We start from the raw sequence: 17,311 nt of genomic DNA, 5'->3' as shown, positions 1-17,311 counted from the left end.
CTTCCTGCAGAAAAACAATGCTGAAAGGTAATTACCTCTTTGTATGTGTGCTGCAGAATGCAGTACACATGCAAAGAGGAAAAATTTGGAGAAATTAAAAATATTCAGGGAGGCGCAAGATATTAACACAAATCTATTTCTACAAGTCTTTGCAGATATGGATTTGCATCACAATCCATGGGTGGATGCACGAGAATGCCCATGCACCACCCAATGGATAACCTCCTTGATGCTAAGTAATGCAAAACATCACATTGGGTTACAATTCAACGTCAATCGGGATTGTCAATACCAGCCCAACATTTTGCCTCAAGTTGATGATGAAAAAGGAAACGCAAAACCATGTTGTAAAAGTGTAGGCAGAGCAGAGATATGTGAGAGCCATTCCAAATGCCCGTGACAATGCAGAAAATAAGTAAGATTAGGAGCCATATTACCAAAACAGGCACATGGTTCTTGTGTTTGCAGGTGCACTCAATACTTACTGGAGTCACCCAGGGGACACCTGGACTGTTTCACCAATTACCGAAGAGATAATCCGCCGACATTCGAACCTGCACTGGAGAGCAGACATCGAGACAGAGCTGTGGCTCTTTTACTTGCTAGCAGATGATTGTTTTGAGAGGGGGCAGATATCCCTCCCCCACAGAGAGGCGCATTGTGTGCATTTAGTGGGCTAAATCCTCCCTTCAAAAAGCCAAACACAGAGGGCAACTTATCACTCTGCCGCTTCCTAGGGTCCTCACAGGTATACCACCTCCCTCAGTGTACCGGCATTGATAATACAGGACGTGTCCATGGCATTCTTATGGATCCATGTCCTAAATACAAAAGATGGCACTCCCCTTTGGCATTCAATGGGCATTGGTTCCTGTAGAAGGTACCAGGCTAAAATATGTGACCCCTTCCATAATAAACATAGGCCCATGGTGTGCGAGAATCTGGCCTAGAAAACAATGCTCCCCTTGGTTTTAGTATGATGGGGCCCGTCCCTTTTCATAATTTGGTCAAAATTATGAATGACCTTCAATCTGGTCAGCTTTATTGATCAATTGAAAATGGAGACAAAATTAAATAGGCATTTAATAGTTTATGGTATAATTTACATGTTTAAATCCGAAAATAGAACAACACATTAAAAAAATTAACTCCGACAATGTGCAATGATTTAATTTAATATTAGATCTATTCAGCTGTGTCTAAGATATGTTTTATGGACAATGACAGTATTTCAAAAATATTTACAGTTCTCAAGTCTAGTTAAATGAATGTGTTGTTTGTCAAAATTTGATACGGTATTAAAAACTAAAAGACCCAGTTTTATAAAATGAAGGGAACCACACATGCAATTCCCCCAGTCACATGCACGTCAATTCACCAAAATGCCAGGGGTAACAGAAGTAACATCACATTCACATACGCACCCTTTGCCCCAATGCCATCATGAGTAGTGATATCATATGATTATGACACTTAATTCTAGCAGGAAGTGATGTCACATGACCCCGATGACATTACAATGATTGGCACTGTTGAAGTGAACAGCTCCTAGTGCACACAGTTATATAATAACACAACAGCTACTAACACAGATCAATGTCTATTTTATATACCACCAATTTTAAATAGGATGCTCACATGATAGGAATTTTACTAAGTTCTCTTTTTTACTGCATGAACACATGAATTTGTTCAAACTGGAAACACTGGAACCCACATTAATTAAACTACAAAGCATCATGATATACACAGTTAAAAACTTGGGAGTCAAGTTGGACACTAGTCTAGCGATGAAGTCCCAAATTCAAGCTGTCGCTGGCACTTGGTTCGGCTTGATAAGAATGGTAAAAAAATGTCTTCCCCTTCTCTCGTGGAATCCCGTAAGATCGTAGCACAAGCCTTAATTACATCAAGATTGGACAACGTAAATATCTTGTATCGTATCTGGGGCTATCAGAGTATTTGCTGAATCGGCTGCAGGTTGTCCAGAATGCTGCAGCCAGAGCTATTCTTATGGTAAACCCCAGAACGCGCATGTCAACCCATCTGAAGGCTCCCGGTGAGAAAGAGCATCCAGTTTAAGGCCCTAGTGCTAGCTTGTTGTGCCTTCCATGATTTGAGTGCGGTTTGTCTGAGAAATAGGATCCAACATTATCAGCCTCAACGGGTCTTAAGATCCTCTAGACAATCCCTTATGGTGATTCCCATGATCACGAGATCTCGGATAGGAGGACGGTCTTTTCAGGTTCAAGCTGCTCATCTGTGGAACAAATTGCCCCTTTACCTTAGACTGATACAGGACTTGCTGTTTTTTAGGAAACAGCTTAAAACTTGGTTGTTCCAACAATAACACTATGGTGTCGGGCGAGGCTCTTTCTGTTTCAGTTTTTGAGTTTAGCGCCGGGATACTCTTTGTGATTCTCCTTGCGCTTTACAAATACCCAATTTCATTTCATTTCATTTCCTCTAGTGTATACCCCAAGAGTACAATATACTGGTAAATAACACGAAAACACATAAAAAATTAAGAATGATTTTATCCACCTGCATTCATTCATGTAGACCACATTTTGAGTGTGAACTATATTATCTTATTACTTATCACATTCACTACATTTTAATATTATCACTTGGAAGGCATCATCCCACCCATGCAAAAAACAGAGGTGACGTTTTTTAATTCAAACACATCATTTAACATGTTTTCACAGTAATGAAACTGGGCAACATGTTGTTTGAATCGTATTGCATGTTTGATTTTATTCAGTAAAGTGCGAATTGCACTGCTGAATTTCTTTGTTTAACTGAATTAAAAGACGAATGTCCCAAGTCGCAGTGGGAGCTGCGTACTCATCAGGGCACTGAATACCTTAACCACATGGGTGCTCATGATGAGCTCAGCTCGTCATGAGGCACGGTGGCCGTGTGCTCATGACGAGCTGAGCTCGTCATAACAGCCGCAACGCTCACACGCAGGGCTAATTCCCCCGTTGTGCTGAGCGTTCCACAGAAACGGGTGTTGCCATTTTGAGCTCAGCTCATCATGAGCACGCGGCCACCATGCTGCGTGACGAGCTGAGCTCGTCACGAGCACCGGGGCACTGTGCGCGCCCCCAGCACAGCGGGGAATTACCCCCGCTGCGAAGGGGTTAAGTTCTTGGCATTGCCTTTGCCACTACTGAGGCCAGCCTCGCAAAGGCAGTGCAATGGGCTGCAAGGGGAAAGCTAGGGGTCGCAGTTGGAACCCCCTGATAACCCCCTAAATTACGTCAATGCCTGGTCAGTGTATGGGGGATATGTGAAATCAGCTTTTGGGGTAAAATTAAATAGTGCTTTACCTAAGAAAACAACATCATTATCCAAGAAGGGAACTCCAAATACGAATCCAAGTTCATCCCCATGATCAGCTTTTACAAAATCTGGTCTGGAATCACGGAATTGGCTGGGCCGATGCTGGAACTCATACAGGTAGACCGCAACCCCAGTATCTAGAAAACAAACACACAAAAAAACAGTAACATAAAACCAGCAGTATATAGGTTTGAAACAATCGTGTTGCCCATGAATGCATCCTATGGCTGGGAATTGGATCTTAGTTGATTGTAAATAAGAATTGAACCTCAAGGAAGACGGAAGATGTTCCAACAGATAGGCGTCTATGAAGAGCCAGTGATCCACGATTATACTGAGAAGGTCCAGTATTCATGTAGGCCAGGGCTCCGTAGTTAATCAGAAAAGTTAGCACACATTTCTAGGATACAACAAAGAAAACACTGCAGCAAATTATTTTCACCGAACAAGCCAATTCATCTCTCCTGAAACCTTCTACACTCGAATCACTAATATTTCTGTTGCACTGTACCTGGTAACTGTAGCACTGCAAAGAAATTTGGTTAGTGTGTTGATGCTTATTGGTGTACTTGATGCTTCCTACAAAAAAACTGCATAGAGTTTTCCCACCAAGAGGCCAACATACCAGAGGGAAATGGAATTCTGGTTAATAGTGACATGTGTGGTACAAAGCACCCAGTCCTGGTAACAAGGAGGCCTTGGGCGTTTCAGAAGCCTGACAGGATAATCAATTCAATTCAAAATCTTTATTTAGTCTGATTGAAATAGGCCATAAAAGTACATACAATACAAAACAAATCCATGTTCTCTTAAAGAGTTTAAAACAATTTTACATATAGTTAAAATAGTTAAAAGCTTACAACCATTAACGTGCTTCGAAGCTCCACATTTCAACAAGTAACCAAATTTATAGGGGATCAAAGATGCAGTTCATGTTCAAAATGTGGTGTGTCAATACACTCATAGTACAATTAGCCAAAGCTAAAAAAGAAAAGAGAAGGAGAACAAAAACCTCAAACAGGGTCCACTATGTACTCCTACAAGCGCAAGAGTTGGAAGAGGCGCCTCAGTGTAGTTCCACCTATAAAAGGTAGGCTCAGATCAAGTCATGGCTACCTAAACGTGAGCTCATGAACAGAGGGAGAAAGGAGATAACACAGAAAACACTCTCTTCCCATGAAAGTGTATATTGGAGTCTTCCTAAAAACCTACAACATGCGTACAATTGAGGAAATACAATAAAACGTATAAAAATGTGTAAAGACCAGAGTGCAATTAACCTATCATAGCTTTCAAAAAGTCAGAGACATTGTAGCAAATTTCAGGTGAACTTAAAAACTGTAAGTGGAGCAAGGCTACTCAACATCGTTGAAATCCTAGCTTGCGTAACAAGGGTTTCAAAAAGTGTGTGAATGGTAGACTGTGCAAATTGCAAAACAACATTTTGTGCAAAAGTGAGTGCGCAGATTGATTGCTGCAGGGGCAGGTAGATACTGTGCTTCCCAATAGATCTAAAAAGCTTTTAAAACTCAGGGACCAATACATTTTCAACGCTCTGATGCAAAAGAGAAGTGATCGCTCCCATTGTGTGAGATCTAAAGATAAATACATAGGAGGGTCGCCTGTGACTAAGGATCTGCAATAGTTCAAGTCTGAGAGTTTTGCTAACTCAGTTTTCATTCTTGTATCTATCTTTTTGGAAATACTGCTGGGTTCAGCAATCCAAGAGGATAAACAAAGGGTTGCTAAAAGTATCCCGTACATATCTAAGCCAAGGAATAGAGAAGGCCTTATCGAGGGTGAGACAAATGAAGATGATATGCCTACATAACTTTGCTGCAGGGTACGTCCGGATGCTAACCCATAACAGAAGTGCACCAAACGTACCTTATCAGAAATAAAGCCCTAACTTAGCTCAGAATGAATGGTCAGACCAGAGGTGGTAGGTGGTAAACTCAACATCTGCCGGAGAAAACGATTTTCCTCTGCCTATAAGGAGCAACATTTGTTAAAGTCTCACACTCCTGAACCATAAGTAGCTGCACTGATACAATGCGAATTGTACACCTTCAGTACTGGTAAAACGGTCCCTCCAAGTCCTGGTTTACAAACTGTCCCTGCAGTTCTACTAAGTTTGACACTAGCATGAGTAAGGTGGGAACTCCAAGACCTGAAGAGCTAAAGGTCAAGCCTAGGTAATAAAAGTTATTAACACTCGTTGATGCTTGCCCTTTAATGCTGATTTTGTTTAGCCTTAATTTGCCAGGTCCGCGGGACATCATATACGACTTGGTGTAATTGACTTTTAAACCAATATTTTGCATTAAAAGTTGCAAAACGCTCCACCTGCTGTCTCAGTGTGTTCAGAGTAAGGGCTAGCAGAACCTCATCATCTACGTAGAGTAACACAGGGACAGGAGTGCCTGCAATATTAGGTATGTCTAGTTGGGAGGAAGTTAAATGAACTTTTAATTCATTTATATAAAGAATAAAGAGTAGGGATGCCAGTATGTACCCCTGTTGCACTCCAGTCTTTAATGGGAAGTCAGATGAGAGCTCTAGCTGAGAGATCTGTGTGTAATGAGTTAGAAAATTCACCAGAGGAGGGTCTATTCCATGATCCAGCAATATTAGCCATAACGTGGTTCTGTTCATTGAATCAAAGGCAGTGGACAGATCTATGAAGGTGAGATAAATAGGAGACCGTCAAGCGTTGGTGTACTTGGAAATTGTCAAGGTCAGGTTCAGACACTGTTCGTTGGCACCTAAATTTGGACGAAAACCAAAATGAAAGGGGGAGAGAATGTCCTTATCAACTGTCCGCTTATCTAAAAGATCATATATGACTCTTCCAATGATTTCAATTGTGCTATAGATAAGTGAAATGAATTTGAATATTGGCATACATTTAAACAAATCCATTGGTATCCCGTCTGGGCCTGGCGCTTTCTCGCCCCTACTGTGTTGAATGGCTGATTCCACTTCCTGAAAGGATACTAGGAGGGGTGAGGAATTCTGTAGTCTATTGCGCAGAAAGGTTAGCATACTCAGATCATTCTGAATGGGGTAGATAGACACAAAGTGAGTGACCCACTCCGCGCATAACATTTTAGGTAGCCAAAGAGGATTAGTAGAGGATTTCCTTGATCTTATTTGTTTTACTAATTCCCAAAAGGATTTACTGTCCTCCCCCAGGAATGCATTTTACACCAGCTCCTAATCCCATTTATACAGTTCCATCTTCCTGTGTAAGAGCGTGGTTTTATACTCACAAACTGCTTGAAGAATCTCAATCCTTACCCTGGGCTGTGCATTTAAGCCCATTCTCATATTTCGATTTGCCGTTAACAAGCTCCAACCAACCACCTAGGTTCTACGTTGGATGTGTGAATTGACTTGAGCATAGCCTCCCTGATATTACATATTTACCTGTTATAATGCAAGGCCATCAACTCATGTCCAATATCAGCGAGGTAATTGAGGAATACACCGAAGTGTGACTTAAGTAGGACTGATAATGATTCTATAGTATTTTTCAGGCGTCATACCAATCTTAAGCAATCCGTTGAACATTTGTGTGATGGAAACTAAGTTAATATTACATTAATGTCTCTTGAACAGAATGGAGGCACAAAGGGCATTATGATCTCCCCACTCTGTAGGTAAAATATCTCCTTTAGAGAACCATGATATAAAGTTAGAGCTCACAAACATATAATCTATTAGTGGGGCCCTCCCCCCCTCTAAAAGACGGAAATATACTATTGGCTCCTCCTAGTGTATTGAGTAAATCGACCAAGCCATGGGCGACAAGGTAATTATGCAGCTCTGTCCCCCTTGCATCCTGGGTGGTAACATGTCCATCTATACGGTCATCTTGGATACAAGAGGCCCAATTTAGTTTTGCATCAAAATCACCACAAAGAAAACAATGAAATTGCAAGTGACTACTTTCAGCTTTAACATGTAAATCGGAAAAAAATTGAAAAAGCTAAAATAGTGTGTGCAAATGACATTAGTAAAGTAATTTTAATTGAAATGTATCAAATAAAAAGCGATATTTGACTTGGGAACACAAATCTTTAGAGCTAGGAAAGATGGTGACTCAGATTTAACCTGTGAGACCTCTACCTAGAGACTTCGACTGACACAAATGGCTAGCCTTCGAAGTGTGGTGCAACAGTAAGCCAGGTTTTCTACAGTGCAGTTATGTCATACTTTGAAACAAACGCCTGCCAGTCCAAGTTATTACTCTTCCCCTTAAGGCCTGCTATCTCACAGGTAAGTAAAGAGCTATCAGGGTGTGATGAGTGTTTGCCCGTTGCTGTGTAACAGTGGAAACAATAGATATTTCATGGATCTTTTCAATCATAGGTGTAATAGTTGGAACAGCTGGTGTTACAAGGACCTTTTTGCCAGAAAGTCAATCATACCTGTTCGATGTAAGTACGAAGCAAGGGCAACTAGGTGTGTGCAATAAAACCAGAGAGCTGGCTGTAACGTCAATGCGAGATATGCGGACTATGCCTGGCAGATTAGAATTGACTGAGGGCAATTTTTCAGACCCACAGTGAGTAGAAGCAACCTGTCCAAGGTCTAAACAAAATTTACTCGGTGCTGCCTCTGAAAGAAAGGGGGTCTATAAAAACAGCCAAGCGGGACCAGGGTAATGGAACTGCTTGGCAAAATATTACACCTGGGGTTTAATAGCAAATTATGTACCAGCCTTTGGAATCTAAAATTTACCAGGATACAATTGCTCAAAAGTCTCAAGCTCCTGTGGTGTATTGGAGAAGGGAGGAACAGGGCTACCTGACTACGACCTTTGCTGTGTTTAGATTTCATTACCATCTTAGGGTGGGGGGCCTTATTACTTGAAGCATTGGAGGAAGTAGGGGTATTGGGGGTATCGGGGGGAATGTCCTCGAAGTTTATAAAGGATCCTTGCGTGGTGGTAGAAACTGTGGTGTTTGAAGGTAAGGCAGAGGACATGTCCAGAGGAGATCGAGGTGAAAGACCAGTTGGCCCCCCATTGTCACCACCAAGCTTTAAAGAGAGCCTCCGCTCTGTCTGGGCAAATTCATTGCTAATAACTCTAACAGCTTGTTCCAGCATCTGATCAATTGGTTTTGTTAGAGGGGTGGAGACAGACCGCCTATCTCTCACTTTTTTCCTACCCATGGTAAAGGTTGACTCACTTCAATGCTGGTGCGAAATTCAAATTCCTCAGAGAAAATGAACAAACAAATATAGACTAGAGAGTGCAAACAAATAAAATATCGCTGATCCATTGGCCTGTCCAAAGAGCAGCCGGCCTGCGGACTTGATTTAAATCACCAGGGTGTCCGTAATAGAATATGGAAGCACGATGGCAGAGGGCTCAGAGGGTGAGCCCAGCCCAACATTGTCCGGCCGCAGATGGGTACAGACAGGCTTGCTCTTGGCCTGGGCATGAGCCCGGGCACGTCCAGTGCGCGTCCCGTGCTGTGGGAGTCCAATGTGAGTTTATAGGTGCCTCCGCACACTGGAAATTATGTTGGCAACTTCCTGCTGCAAGGCTGTCTGGGGCCTGGAATCCTGCCCCCCTCCACCATCACCGCACAACTCTTTCATTATTTCCCGAGCCGCTACAGGATAATCTTAGAGGCATTCGGATCTGAAATATAAACCAAACCTGATCCTTTGGTCCTGGTGAATCTGCTCAAAGACTCTGACAGTGAAACATGTTGAAACATTTTAGCCTTTCAATAATTTAGGTTTAAACATGCCAAACATGTTTTAATTGTGTGCTAGGTAATACATGATATAAAAAGTCATGTGCCAGACACCTTGTACACATTTTTTATTTCTACCTGACTGTTTCAGTATACTCGTAAGAATAGAGAACTATGAATCCATTAGGCAGCGATACTACACACCACAGTACAGCTGTACCACAGATTAGGCAGTATGCCAATGGGAAGAGCTCATAACAGTCATATCAAATATTTGCAGTGGTGGGAGGCTACTTGGTACATTATATTTCCATATATTGCCTGCCCCAGTAGCTCTTCCCTTACCTCCATTAATTGGAAAAATAAAAAAATGAGAAGTCCAAGGTCTGAACAGGTTCGTTAGTGTACCGCTTGCCCCCCTTGGTAGCTCAGGCAAAGTGTCTCCTATCAGTATGATTCACATAAACAGAAGGGACAAGAGATTCCGCTTTCCCTCACTCTCCGTTGAAATCTATACAAATCATTACAAGAGAATGTCTAAAAACAGGGGGAAAGATAAACAGGTTTCAAATCTTTGGGTCATATCTAACCAAGGGGGTACAAAAGTAGAGAGAGGAAAAGGAAGAAAGGTGGAGAAAGAACCTTTATGGGAAACTATAAACGTTATAAAAACTGCCCTCACCCACTAAATAGTGGCATGCTTCATCAGAGGGCTGCTGGCACACCCTTGCGCAAGTCAACGTACAGGGTGGAGCACCACATTTTATATATAAAAGAAGAAACATCTAAGTGGAGGGATCCTTGTTGTAGAAAGGAATACTAAAACTGTCTAAGTAGCTACCCTTCTAAATGTTATTATGGGCCCCACTTGGCAGCGTTAAAAGAATTAAAGTGTATATGGAAGAGAAAACATCTCCATTACCCTATCTGCTTTAACAACATGTTTCAGCCCTTAACTACCGCCCAACAGGGTTGATGGCCTTCGTCAGGATACAGATCCCTTATAACATTTTATTTGCAATTCCCTCCTATTGTAGTCACTATGTGGTAGGGAAAAGGTCAGTGTCAATACTTGCCCTTGCGTCATGAGAGTACCTACAAGGATAAAACAAAACTCATTATTATATTTGACCTTCCCTCCTCAACTGTGATCACCCCCATAGATAATTAACACACCAATCAAAGTCATGGTCCTATTATTCCCCTGCCAAATGCGCTTTGTGCTCTCCCCAATAATTAATATCAGACACCACATGAAAGGTGATACAAAAAGACAAACTCAAGTTGTGACAAACAGTGGTAGAAATGTTTCAGGTCACATTCCTTACCCGAGTTTCATCAGAGATGGTCTAAACCCGGGGATAGAGTGGGAACACCACCCTGTAGTCACAATCTAAAAAATGTATATACATATATAGGTTATATAAAAAACCTTTTTTGTGACACAACGGGGAGGAAATCATTGTTTATTCCTAAATTATTATTTTTTTTCTTAGAGAGGCCTCACATGCTCAAGGAGAGTAGTACTTAGTTCACCGTAAGTCAAACACACGTTCACCTTCTTCAGATATGTGCATCCCATGTTTTCTATTACATTTTTAGAAGGTGCATCGGAAAAACACACAGACCAGGAGATAGCTAGTAATTGGTACGTTACTGTATTTATGTATGCCTAAAATCCTCAGTTTCTTCTCCACTACATTGACACAATTATGTCTCTGTGGCAAGAATGTTCACTTATCTATGCAGAAAATGTGTGGTTACATTGTATATTGAAATACCCCAGGGGAGTGGAAGTGTGTCTCATTACTTTATAGACATGTGTGTGCCTGCTGTCCTTTTTTTCAACCTAATTAGCCCCAATTACAGGTTATACTTTCTGTAGAAAAAATGTTTACTTAGCATTGTATGCACAGTTATGCGCGTTGGGCATTCGCTCCATGAGTCATCTTTGGGCCTTCACTCCCACCGTGCAACGTTAGTAGCACATGTTGATATTCTATAAAGTTGACATGTCAGCGTGTAGGACACTCTCTAGTCTGAATCCAAAGGAAAACAAGCATTTACAATGCAATGGTTTTGCCTTTGTTAAAGTTAGAGCTATTGGCATTGCTCTTGACATTATTTTTATTTATGTTTTTTTTAACATAAATAAATGGCATTGTCATTTACAATGCCAATAGCTTAATCTCTCGCAAATGCCACACACAAACACCCACACAGAGCCCCCCTCCACACACACACAGCCCCCCCACACACCCCCCACACACACACACACACAGAGCCCCCCACACACACACCCACACAGAGCCCCCCACACACACAGCCACACAGGGCCCCCCACACACACAGCCACACAGAGCCCCCCACACACTGCGAGCCCCCCCCACACACACTGCGAGCCCCCACACATTGCAGGCAACAGAGGCACGTAAACAGGGTCACAAGCAGGCAACAGAGGCACGAAACAGGGTCACAAGCAGGCAACAGAGGCACGAGAACAGGGTCACAAGCAGGCAACAGAGTCACAAGCAGGCAACAGAGGCACGAAAACAGGGTCGCAAGCAGGCAACAGAGGCACGAAAACAGGGTCAGAAGCAGGCAACAGAGAACAAGCAGGCAACAGAGGCACGAAAACAGGGTCACAAGCAGGCAACAGAGGAACGAAAACAGGGTCACAAGATACTGTTTTATGTATGGACTGTTATGGTGTGTACCAACCCACTGGCCTATTTTTGTTTCCTACGTTTTGAACGTATCATTATTTATGTTAATCATTTCCACATTTTAGCACCAAACAGGGCTGACCAAAACAAATATCTAAAGCATTAGGTTTTTTGAAATCTGATTTTGCTCCTGCTTTTTGCAAATCGAGCCCCAGGATTGTAATGAAAATCACCACTACAAAAATATAACAACTTGCCAATAATGAAACATAACAATCATAGCCTCTTGATTAAACGCCACGGTCATGCTTTTAGTACGAGGGCAGGTGTTTGTGAATTTCTGGCTCATGCAAGCATTGGGAAACCACCACCTCAACACCCCATCACTTCATCTTTAACAAATCCAAGACCACAAAAAATATTCTAATCATGAAAAATATATGCACTGTTCAGGCAGACATTCCATGCACTTCTAACAATAGAATATAATAAAGCCATAGAGGGAATGTGGTCTTATGTAACCAAACTTCTTTTTTGAGCATAAGGAATTGGACGGCTACAGAAGAACAAAAAGTTAAAACCTGGACTATGGGTAACCTGTGGGCATTATTTTTGTTCTGTGGATGTAGTAAAGCACACACGGCTTGAATTTCTTTGTAATAAAGTAACATATTCTCTCTAAATTTTTCTAATCATGCATTATCTCCTTTCTCTCACGGTGAAGAAAATGAAATGAAAACATTTAGGAACATAACAAAATACTAAACTTGTTCACCAAGTGGATGGATTTTGAAACAATTGTGCTAATTTCATGGGCAACATCTGGAGATGGCTTTCTTTATAAGGTGTGTGTTATTTGTTGTATAGAACCATCAAAGCTAATACTCCTTCGGAATATGATATTGCATTCTGCACTATACCGCATACACCAGCCACGGTGAAACACCTATTTTTCTGTAGGCTGATTTTCTGCCTTTGATACTCTTTATTCTCCCTAGCTGTCTGCAGCGCTAAACACAAGCTGTGGACATAGGGACTAGTGCGCGATCAGGGCCATGGCTAGTGGTGAGACAAGGGACTCACAAAAGAACAAGTTGGAGATGTGCTGGAGGGTCGGTATTTGAGAGGGCTACATCTATTTCAGTTTCTTCACAGGTCACTGGGAAAAGCATCCCGGCCCTTCATAAGTTCAGCCACTAAGTCTGCCTAATGCAACCCTTTTTGACCCAATAGGCTGACCTCAGCTAATCAGTGGTCATTACCATTCACTCAGCTTCTACAAAATGCTCCATTTACTGTGCACCTCATGGGAACATACTGCATGTGTTGTCAATTTGTCAGTATTCTCTGAAGTTTAGGTCTTTCTCTGTGTGCCAACTTTTCCATACCAGTCCTCAAGGGCCTGAGGCATTCTGGAATAACCAGGCAATCCTTGAATTCATTATTGCCTGTTGTGCCTGTGGTCTTGCTGGATTTCCTGTTCAGACATCTCTGTAAAGGAATACCAGAGGCGAGCAGTAACGGCGTAATTATGTGGGTTGATGAAGGCTATAGATTCATATACAGGTATCATTTAAATGACGCACAGCGACTATGTGCATCAATACTCTTTATGCCACGTCATCGCTAGGCACAGTGCTAGCTTTATTAAGAGTGAGAGACGTTAATTTAGTTTGAAAGGAAAAGTGTAATGCATAGCCTTGCAGTAAACTACATTTTAAGCATATAATGGGCAGGTCAGTACAGCTCCTCCACGGCTGCAGAAGACACTACTCACACAAGAAGCCATGTGGTCTGAGTGCAGCGTCCAGTCTCATTATCGAGTCAGAATTGTCGGCTTTGGTAAAGGGACTTGGGGGTGGGGGGGACGGGACGGGACTTGGGGGTGGGGGGGACGGGACTTGGGGGTGCGGGGGGGGGGCAAGGGACTCGCGCGGGGGGTTAAAAAGTACATTTTTAAAAAATAAGAAAACTTACCTGACTGCCCGTGTCCGCGTCAGAGCAGAGGAAGCAGCTCTAGTGATGACGCGGCGGAGGCTCGGCCGACTGGGCCAATCCCAGCGCGGCCGACGCAGGCTGCTTCCTGCTCTCCACTCCTCCTCCTCCCGATGACACGGCGGAGGCTCGGCCAATCCCAGCGCGGCCAAAAAAAGTTTAAAGCAAATAATATCTTGACGCTTTGCGAGGCAGTGCAGCTCGCTTGTGCCAGACCCCAGCACATATATGATGGTATGACGCCAGCCTATGTACACAGATGTGTAAATAATAATCACATTATAAGTAATAAGGGTTGTGTATATATATATATATATCGTCCCCTCCTTCCCAGTCCATGTAAAGGGCTCCCGTGCTTGCTCCGGGGCAGCCACAGGGTCTCTGCATGTTACTGGTCCCGTGTAGCCGAGGCCCAGGAAGAAAAGACACCGCTCAAGGTCAGCGGCTGAGGTTGAAACCTCTAGCAAGCAGCGCTTCCAGCCCCCGCCCTCCCCCCTCACACACACCACCCCCATGAAGGATTCCTATCGACATAGTACTGCTGCGTGGGATGGAAAGATCCGTACAAACGTGAATGGCAGGCCTCGTGACTCAAATGAGGCCGTCCTTGAGCAGTGACACAGAAAGAGGCCATTTGTCTTGTGACGTAGCTTGAAGTATTTTTCTCACGGCATGCAAAGGTCTGCAGCCCTTCTAGGCGTCGGCGTCCGTCTGGAGCGGGCAAAGGAAAGGACGAGAATGGGAAAGTAACAAGAATGAAAGTGAAGTGTAGGCACGAAGGAAACAAAATTAAAATGGAGGGAATAAAAATATATAGATAAGAGGTGGGAACAAGGAAGGATGTAAAACTGGGAGACAAAAAGGAAACAAGTCAGGTCCCGGGCCGGCAGCCAATCACAGCGCGGCCCGGGACAAAGGGGCGGGGCTTAAAAAAACACCGCGAAACGCCCCCGAATCGCGTTTTCTGGAGAAAGAGCGATTGACAGCCTCTGTCTCCCAATGGCTAGCCTCCATTTATGGAGCTAGCCAATGAGAGACAGAGGCGGGTCATCACCCGACATAGAACTCAAGAGGTTTTGCTAGCGCATGCGTACTTCGTACGCATTGCTAGGCAAAACCTAAAAACATGTAGGGCATCTACTTTATTACCCCCTTAGTTAGATATGACCCAAAGATATGGGACCTGTTTTTCTTTCCCCCTGTTTTTAGTCCTGCTTGTGTAGTGATTTGTATATGTCTCCTATCAGTCCCTGGTAAAGTGCCACAGCAGCACTGCACTTTTTCAGGCCGATACGAAAGTCATAAAGGTGTTTGCTTAAGGTGTATGCCCACTAGACCAACACATATTTTGGAGTGCTGCCTGTGCTCTATTTTAATTTTTGATAACGGAAGGCAGCAAGCAGGCCTCCAGACAGACACTGTCCGCTTTTATATTAAGAACCTTGAGGGTGAGGCCAAAAATGGAGAGCCCGAAAGGGGACGTCTCAGCACCTGCTTCTGAGAACTACCGGTGCTGAGCAATGGCAGGACCCAGCCCACTTAAAGCCCTGTGTGTGATCCTTCATATGAAGCAAAGATCTGACTCCTTGCACCGATATGTACTTTACTTCTAAGTACTGTTTTTTCAATGGGACCACACATTTTCCCCATCTTCGATGCAACAATTTATACAACAGTCTAGTTGTTTGTTACTTTTAAAAGTAACAACATGCTTTACGTTCTAATTTGAATAAAATATTTGCTACTAAGCAAAGTCTCAAGAGTCACGGCCCTTTCCCCATATTTAATAGTGGTAATAAATATCATCTTGAACTTTGTAGATCTGTACATATACTATTTTTGCAGTAGCAGGGAAAATATAAGTGGCTCCAATAACTCATTATTTGAAGCAACAGTATGGATAAAGGGACAGGCACACTTTTATCACTACAGTGCAAAGGTCAAATTTTAGTTTATTGCCACAGTAGAGCACAATTGAATTGAGAAAACATGTTTTTCTGCCTCACAAGTTGCTTGAAACAATGAGGTCACACAGGGAAAATATAGTCCTAATACTCATGCAATTCTGCACAAGTGTAACCCCTTGCATATTGATTTTTGTTGAATACATTTTGTTAAAGAATGTACAAATATACCACAGCATAATCCATACATGCAGGTACACAGCACATTACTGTTCAATTTTTACCATTGTTGAGGGAGAAAAGGGCGATCGCAATTCTCTCAAGGCTTTGCTTCTTGTGAGTCTTAGCCCCTCTGACTTGACAATTGATTCCCAACAGTGAGGAATTTGTCTAACATGAGAGGCATAACACTTGAAAGTTGTAGGAAAGTGCCCATTTTGTATGGCACCCCCCCTTTTTGCTCCAAATACTGATAGTTATGACTCTGAGTCTGACTCTGCGTCTGCACTGAAGTCTGCTGCCCATACCCCAGTGCCTGTGCTTTCTCCCAAAATTGTTATGTTTATCTTGGCAAACCAAAGTTGCAAAATTTACCCCCATATAAGTCCCTAGTATAAGGTACCAAGGGTACCCAGGGATTAGGTGGTAACAGGTTCCCCAGGGCTGCAGCATGTTATTTTGACATCCTGACTGGCCCAAGTAAAATACTACCAGCAGGCCTGCCATTGCAGACTGCAGGAGTAGTGCAAACTGCTCAAACTCGACTGTGCCCTCACCATCTGTGGCTCGCTCAATACACTATATTTAATATACATTAGACACCCCTAGGGATGGCCTCCTCAGGAGGCAGGGTGCAGTATAATAAATGTGTGAAAGTACAAACGTATATGTCCTTATAGTGGCATTCCCCATTGGAAACCACTATGACTGTCAGCGGTCCACAGGATAAAATTGGCTGCTGCCAGAACATTCTCGAGGTTGGCAGCTCCATTTTGGTGCCACTGAAATGTGCCATGCATGGTATCAAATAACGTGCCTCCTCATCCTGGACATGAATCTTGTGCCCTGGGTAATGTGGCATGCACCCAAGTGGCTACCTAAGAGGTTGCCCATCTGGTTGCCCCAGTTTCTCTGGGGTCTGACTGGCAAGCCTACATTTCCTGTGCCTGCTGCCGTCAAGTCAGGATTCTGACCTCCAGCAGACAGCTGGATCATTCAAAGGAGCCAGGAATAAAGGCTTCGGAAGGAAAGAGGTGCGACATTCCTCCTCACAAGCAAGATAGTGAAGAGGCACATCTAAGCAGTGATCTTCAAAGGCTGCATTGCATCTAATGTGCAGCAGGGCTGACTCCCAGTGGAGGAAACTGCCCTCCTCCTGGCCCAGGCATATTGGCACCAGGGAAATTAGTTAGTTAAGGAGGTGTACACCCCCAGAAGGCTATTCACATCTTAAGGGTGAGCAGGCTGGTCTGTACACTAAAATTAGATTTCTGCCATCTTTACAAGTGGCAAAATAGAGGGTTCTGAGCAGAAAAGGTGACCTTACATCCCTGGATGTGGCCACCTCAGGGGTAGACAAGACCTCAGGGACGAGCTGCTCATTGGCCACTATCGCCCACACCCCTAACTTCCATAAATGTAGGATTTAAGGGACCCCCTGATGCCATAACTTTAGATATGA

General features: G+C 43.2%; 1 protein-coding gene across 2 annotated transcripts in view; it reads right to left on the bottom strand.

Annotated features, from left to right (window-relative positions):
• LOC144797680 (fatty acyl-CoA hydrolase precursor, medium chain-like) overlaps positions 1-17,311 on the bottom strand; it is a 258,416-nt gene that overhangs the window by 3,780 nt on the left and 237,325 nt on the right. For both annotated transcript variants that reach the window (XM_078668403.1, XM_078668404.1), the window contains one exon: positions 3,339-3,488. In XM_078668403.1, the coding sequence (XP_078524529.1) occupies positions 3,339-3,488 (150 nt within the window). The remainder of the gene's footprint in view (positions 1-3,338; positions 3,489-17,311) is intronic.

This window comes from Lissotriton helveticus, chromosome 12, assembly GCF_964261635.1.
Source record: "Lissotriton helveticus chromosome 12, aLisHel1.1, whole genome shotgun sequence".
Taxonomy (NCBI): Eukaryota; Metazoa; Chordata; class Amphibia; order Caudata; family Salamandridae; genus Lissotriton; species Lissotriton helveticus.
The sequence above is the reverse complement of the archived record's forward strand: the minus strand, read 5'-3'. Positions and strand labels throughout refer to the sequence as shown.